The sequence below is a fragment of the Pagrus pagrus genome (genome assembly GCF_965226575.1).
Source record: "Pagrus pagrus genome assembly, chromosome: 18".
In the NCBI taxonomy this organism is placed as follows: Eukaryota; Metazoa; Chordata; class Actinopteri; order Spariformes; family Sparidae; genus Pagrus; species Pagrus pagrus.
The window spans coordinates 4,517,590-4,525,001 of NC_140202.1; the positions used below are offsets into that span (position 1 = coordinate 4,517,590).

Sequence of the window (7,412 nt, forward strand, 5' to 3'; positions counted from 1 at the left end):
ATGCTTGTTGTGAACCTGCCCATGACCGTGCATCTTACTATATGAATCCTGAACCCTCTATATAGCAGGTAACACACTGTGATATCAGATACCATCTTATTACTGCAAACGCTTTCTGCTGCCTCAAGATGTGCCAGCAAAGCTCCTGATCTCACCTCATTTTAAGACCATCAGTCTAAAACTAGCTGGAATAAGATGAGCCCTGATGCTGCAGGTCATGTTATACATATGTTCCTCATTAAAGATGACTTATTTCACCCACCCACTCCTCACCCTCTATTAATCAGAATTTAGAGCAATGGAGCATTTTTACTCATGGACAGTCAGAGAGAGTTGTTGTCATCATCTGTATTGATTATTGATCACGATCAAAGTCAAACTGTAGAAGGACATGACTGTCAGTATCTGTGTCTCAACCTGAGCATGAAGTACAACTTCATCAGATCATGTAAATGAGACACAACAAAGGCACTTAAACTAATTTTGTTTTGAAACCACTTTTGAAAAATGTCAAATAAATTAACCCTAACCTTGAATTAATGTAAATTAAAAGGAACATGCTTGATTTCAAAAGTGGTAAATACAATTTCCTGAACCTGAACACTGCAGACCTGAACAACACATACCTGAACACTGCAAACCTGAACACTGCAGACCTGAACACTGAACACCTGAACACTGCAGACCTGAACACTGCAGACCTGAACACTGAACATCTGAACACTGCAGACCTGAACAACTCAGACCTGAACACTGCAGACCCGAACAACTCAGACCTGAACAACACAGACCTGAACAACACAGACCTGAACACTGCAGACCTGAACAACACAGACCTGAACAACACAGACCTGAACACTGCAGACCTGAACAACGCAGACCTGAACAACACAGACCTGAACACTGCAGACCTGAACAACTCAGACCTGAACACTGCAGACCCGAACAACTCAGACCTGAACAACACAGACCTGAACACTGCAGACCTGAACAACGCAGACCTGAACACCGCAGACCTGAACACTGCAGACCTGAACACTGAACACCTGAACAACACAGACCTGAACAACACATACCTGAACACTGCAGACCTGAACAACACAGACATGAACACTGCAGACCTGAACAACACAGACATGAACACTGCAGACCTGAACACTGCACACCTGAACAACACAGACCTGAACAACACATACCTGAACACTGCAGACCTGAACAACGCAGACATGAACACTGCAGACCTGAACACTGCAGACCTGAACACTGAACACCTGAACAACACAGACCTGAACAACACAGACCTGAACACTGCCTGCTGGGACGAGCCAACAGCTCGCAGCTGTCCTAAATGCAGCAAGTTCAATACACAGGACGAGTGGCGTGCACAGATAGACACTAGGTGGTGCTAGAGCACTTGCCCTTTGCCCTCTGGACGAGCAAGTGCCCTTATCAAAGTTTTTTTTTTTTTTTAATAGTGTACACTGTACTGTTTGTGACCCATGTTGACGTAATCATCGACAGCCGACAGACATTTGCTAAATGTCAAACAGAAAAAGTAGCCTTCTACCTTGTTGTAATGTCACCAAGCAGTCTTATTCATACTGTTGGTCTCTTTTCATTTACCAGTTGCAGCAGCATGCCTAGAAAGGAAAGATTGAGGAAAGAGAAAGAAAGGGAGCTACAGCAGGCAGCCCAGGGAAGCTCTCTGCTCTCCTGGATAAAGCAGCCATCAAGCAGCAAGGAGGATGAGGAGGCAGATGATGAAGAAGAAAGGTCAGAGTCATATTAACTGTTTAAGGCGTTTTAAAGCTCAGATTTTAAAATCAAACTGTTCCTCTAATTTTATTGAAATATCTTAAAAGCTGTCCACAAAGTGGTTTGGCGGTACTAAATCAGGCATGAAGCTATATTAGCTAAACACCGCTATAATAAGGCAGCCAGCGGTTCCGCACAAGGTGCCCTTATTTTTCACTGAGCACCCGCCCCCCAAAATGTCTGTGCACGCCACTGCACAGGACATTGGTAAGCTGCGGAAGTTCCCAGCTACCCTGAACGCAGCAGTATTATTGCGTGATGACGGTTGTTGGGCTCACGCGACTCAGCAGGACCGCGCGTGCGCCTGCAGGGCGGACATCGGGACGAGCATCAATCAGTCTGGTCGCATGTTTGGATCCTGAAAGTTACCGTCAGCGGTCCAGCTGTAAAATGTCTTCTGCGACGCCGCTTGGAAACGAGCAGCATGTTTTTCGTCGACGTGATTTAGAAGAGCTGCCGTCAGAAACCCAGAGGAGATGGTCTGCTGCCCAACCGGTCCACGGTCCAAGGTACACCGGACTACAGCCGCAGCCACACCGGGTGAGCACAAGTACAGTCAGGAGCTAGCTGTAGCCTTGTATTGGATATGAAACCACAGGGACTCATGGTAGGACTGGTTTCACTGTGCGCTGAGCTCAGCTCCTGGTAGTCAGGGACTTGGTAGTCAGAGACCCTGGTAGTCAGAGACCTGGGACCTGGTCTGTCTGCTGACCAACTGTGAAGTGTTGAGTTAGCAGTTATCTGAGTAACTAACATTCAGACCAGCAGCCAAGAGCTCCACTCAACTGTGTAATATTGCAGAGTTTCTTTTCAAAACAAGAGATAATATCTGAAGGAGCCTGAAGTACACACGTGTCAGGTTATAGATCAGCCCGATAGATTAGATAAGATAGACTTTATTTATATCACAAAAGGGAAATTCACTTGTTACAACAGCTCAATATGCAACAAGTACAGGAAAAAGAGTCAAATACACATAAAGTTAAATAGAAAATAAATAGAAAGAAATAAGATATTTACAACACATGTAGATAACACATACAGTATGATCCAGTGAGGTCATCTCTCCTTTTCTGTTCATGTGTATACATATAAATATAGATATACATATATACATATAAACTTTAGGTCTGTGCCAAACAATAATGTTTTCTTATATGTGGAGAACAACATGTAGTCCAGGACGTCTCTGAGGCACCACAGTGCTTCATCACACCTTTGACCTTTATCATAAGATTGCAGCTCCTGAGATTTGGATATTACCCTCGGCCATATAGTGGTCTGGATACTGTAATTGTGCAGCCCTAGTGGGAAGATAAGCAGTCATGACGATGAATTATCAAACTGAGTTTCAGTAAAGTTAATAAGTACTGACAGTTCTCACCACACCTGAAGGATTTGACTACTATTCACAGGTAATTGACTGCAAACACAAAACAGTGTCAGCAACTGCACAGTCACTCCACATGGCAGGGAAACAGGCACTCTGGTTCTTACAGTGCATTCTGGGAATTGTCTGAGGAGATAAGGCTTTAATGAGGAAGTCACTGTAATTACTGTTGTCAAACTTGTGCTGCTCACGTCAGCATCAGGAGCCAAGTGATGTGTTTCTATGAAAGCTTTCTGTTACTGGACATGACAGCTTATATAAAGAGATCATATGACAGAAGATTTAAATAAGGCTTGACTACACAACATAGGCTGATCATATAGTTTACCATGTGTAGACAGTGAGTCTTTGTAAGGATTCAACTAATTCTACTAATAATATAATAAGACTAATTCTGATTTAAGAGAGGGAGAAAATCACTGGGTCGCCCAACTTTTGAGCTGAAATGAAAATAGACCTTTTCTATGTGGATTCTGCACCAATTATAAAAAATGTTAAGAGTTCATTTTAACTGAGATCATATGTATCAACCATTGATCTGAAAAGCAACTAGCAACTTTTTTGCTCCACTTCTGAACTGTTTCAGAACAAGAAGGAGCTGTTAGATTAATGTGCAGGGGACCAGCTGCACACAGTGAGGTGACCAACTTCATTTCCCTTATTCACATTATCAGGTTCTCTATTTGCATCAGGTATAAACCCCAAACATTATCAAACAGGCGCTCAGTCAACCGTCCCTACTGTGGTCACATGACGAAGTGAGAGGGAAATGTGACTCTGCTGCTGGCCCTGCTGCTGCTGCTTGCGGCAGGTTTTTAATTGTCCTTCATCCAACTAAGTTTTGATTTTTAAAAAGATAAAACAGCAGTGAGCAAGTACACAGTCTACATGACAAGCCTATTAAGGAGAGGAGGTTCTTCACTCACAAATGATCTCCGGTCAAGTACAGACGCTATCCCTGCAAGGCTTTTTTGTATTGTTTGTCCTTGTATGCAACTGCTACAGTACAAGAGGGGGGGCATATAACACCTGGAACACAATAATTAGGATTTTCCACATTCCTATAAGAGACAAGGGTAAGAAAAAAGTAGGGGGGAAATCTGCATAATATTTTAAAACAAAGCAAAACGGAGGATGATAAATTAACAAGGACCATGAATGGTATTGATGCAGCTCTGTGCATTACTGATGGAGATGCTGTGCTCGTGTGGGATGGTTTTCATTCTTGAACTTTGCCTCGACAGGTTGATGGCAGCCGGACCCGACCTCGACCTCCTGCTGACCCCAGTGCAACATGGCCCCATGTGGATGACCCCACCACAAGAGAGCCTCGGCTGGACGACTGCGAGCGGATGGGGACTCTGTTTGGGATGCTCAACAAGTGTCTGCGGGGGATGGGCTTCAGCCAGATGTACTTTGGGGACAAAATAGTGGAGCCAGTAGTGATTGTCTTCTTTTGGCTGCTGCTCTGGTTCCTGGGGATCCAGGCACTGGGACTGGTGGGAACTCTGTGTATCATCATCATCTACATCCAGAAGTAATGAGAGCTGACGATCTGAGTGGAGCCTGCTGTTTTCTTTGGCTAATGCTTACACATGCAGGACTCGTGCTAATGGATGTTTGGATTGGAGTCTGCAGTGGGTCTACACTTTTTGTAGAGAGGGCTGTACTACTCATAGTGATGATGGCTTAGTGGGTTTCTAGAAAAGATTTGAAGCTTGTTCAGTCAGAAAGTCCAAAGCTGGGTCCTGGAGGTCCTCCTGGAGTAGTACCAGAAGTGCTGCTGTCTGCTGTTCTCATCATGACTTCATGGTGTTGATCAGAGAACAGGAAGACAATGAGGGGAAATGGTTTCTTTCTTTTTAAGTCAAAGGCTACAGAGTGAAGGTCAGGAGTCCCAGCACTCACAAAACACAACTGCACACATCCGTGTGTCGAGCGTTTGACTTAAAAAGAAACTAACCTGCAGTATGTTAATGTGATGTGCAAGACTCCAATAATCAGTCATGAGGAACAGTGTGTGGCGCTGACATGCAGTACATACGATTCTGTAAAATGTTTACTTTGTAATCTATAGTAGGAATGCACATGATGGTGGCTGATCAATGAGGGAATGTAATGTTATTGTTTCATAAACAGAATTTCAGATGCTAATTTTAGGCCCTTTGAGTGGAGAGGGATGCCATCTGTAACACCTGGTTCTGTAACACCTGGTTCTGTAACACCTGGTTCTGAGTGGGGATCAGACGTGAGCCACCTTGCCCCTCCACATGTCTCTCCTCTGTTCTCTGAGTCGTGGTGCCTGTGCCTGCCTGGCGAACTTGCTTCCAGCTGATTACTGATGACTGTTACCAGCCTGCAGTGGCACATCAGTGCCTTTCTAATAAAGGTGGAAGGACTCTTCATTTCAAGGGAACTGACAGAAATCTGAAGCACTTGTGATTTCTCACATTCATGGAAAGATAACAAAATAATAAAGTGGGACAAAAGTTTTTAGTTTTAGAAACTGAATGTGTTGAACAGATACAGTTGTGTTGTTACACTGGATACAAACAATGTGTGAATAGTCTTCCAGTCTGTATCTGCTAATGTGGCAGAGCTGTAGTAACACATAGTTACACCGACACTGAACCTTCAGTTGAACCTCATGACTCATGACTGTTGTAGTTGAGTGTAATTAATAGAAAATGCCTCTTTTTAATCATCATATCTGATTGTCATCATACCCACAATCCTCTGAGGTTTTTAATGAAAGCGTTCTGAGGCTCTGGTGTTGGTTGTCCTTAAATATGATATATGTCGTCAATCACAAACATATACATCCAAAGCTAAAAGTTCACATGAGCTGAGCTAGAAGAGGCAACACTGTCTCCAGTGAGTCACTTACATACTGTTTACAGTCACTGGCAACCTTTCTCTCCAAAGCAGGAAGTAGTGTGAATATAGATGGGGTGAATGGATGATCATAACATGTTGAATGTGCTCGACGCGGTTGTTTTTCTCAGCTTTAAGTCCGTGTTGACTGAGGCCACGGTGTTGCTTTAATACGAGCATCTTCAAACCAAGTTTCCCTAAATTTAACCTATCATAAAAACCTACATTTGCTGAAGTTTCCCCGAATAGAGGAAACAAACACCAACTGCTAACAGTCATGTGTCTGCAGACATGATCACCACTGACATATCTTAAACATCTGTTCCATCCACAATGCTTCAGTCTGATGAAAACGGTTACAGATGAATATGGATTCATTTTTAGGAGAAAAGTCGGATAAGGCAGTTGGAAAAAAAAAAGAAAGAATCAACAGCAACAAAGAAAGAAAAGTGTTGTAGCACCTCATCTCTCAAATGTATATCTAAGAGTGTGGGAGTCTGAAGGTAGATGATTGTTGGATTTGATTTGTTCTCTTACAGTTAAACATATCTTACTCTTCTGCTATCATTGTACATTCTGACTACAGCCAAGTGTTTGGAAGGTGCAGGTGTCAAAGTTAACTGAGCTCACACTGATGCAGGAGAGCACAGCTGGAGTCATGACCTCATTTTAAGGTTTACTGCTGAGTATAAAGGGTTTCCAGGGGAAATGGTGATGATACTGTACATCACCATTTCCTACTGTAGCCATGCTGCATCTGTCCTTGTTTAAAGAAGGTGCAATCAATTATTGTGAACATAAATTCTTGTTGACAAGGTGTTAATACTAAGACTTTTACAAGAAATATCGAATCTAATGTATTGCACTGTCTGATTAAAAGTGAGCGTTCCTACAAATGTTATCTGGCTGTCACATTGTTTTATAGCAACGTCTGCAGGAAATGTTGACAAGTGTTCCAGAGTGAGTTCGCTGGTCATAGTGGGTCTGTACCCTGTTTGTGTTTGTACATTTTATTCACTGTTCTTAACTGACTAAAAAGTTGTATCCCATTTAACAAAAATCATATATGTTTGACATCATGTCTCACCTCTTTCCAAAGATTCCTGTCGTGTCAGTTTGTCCTACATTTATTTCCTTTATAAAGGAGCTGGACGACTCTGGACTTGTGTGATCCATCACAGTGAACATCAGGGCCCTGTGTTTCAAACATAACATGACTCAAGAGTCCAAACAATGACCATCACTCATGTGATTGGCTGAGTGCAGATCACATGGTTGTATTTTTAATTTGCTAGATAAAATGTCTCTCATGAATATTCTACTGTGCACACAT

General features: G+C 42.8%; 1 protein-coding gene across 2 annotated transcripts; it reads left to right on the plus strand.

The window, feature by feature from the left end:
* The first annotated feature begins 2,114 nt into the window (after nt 1-2,114).
* Nucleotides 2,115-6,980, plus strand: fam241a (family with sequence similarity 241 member A). Of its 2 annotated transcripts, none has more exons than XM_084380918.1 (2): nt 2,115-2,355; nt 4,450-6,980. In XM_084380918.1, the coding sequence occupies exons 1-2, from the start codon at nt 2,206-2,208 to the stop codon at nt 4,744-4,746; spliced, it is 447 nt and encodes a 148-aa protein (XP_084237044.1). In that variant the 5' UTR covers nt 2,115-2,205; the 3' UTR covers nt 4,747-6,980. The 2 variants fall into 2 exon arrangements, with proteins under 2 accessions (XP_084237044.1, XP_084237045.1); XM_084380919.1 differs by having other exon boundaries at nt 2,146-2,324.
* The last annotated feature ends 432 nt before the right edge of the window (nt 6,981-7,412 follow it).

What these genes read in the sequence shown, in the direction of transcription:
- fam241a (XM_084380918.1), top strand. Translation starts at nt 2,206, where the DNA reads ATGTCTTCTGCGACGCCGCTTGGAAACGAGCAGCATGTTTTTCGTCGA. An exon ending in TACAGCCGCAGCCACACCGG is followed by an intron (nt 2,356 to 4,449) that starts GTGAGCACAAGT and finishes TTGCCTCGACAG; the next exon opens with GTTGATGGCAGCCGGACCCG.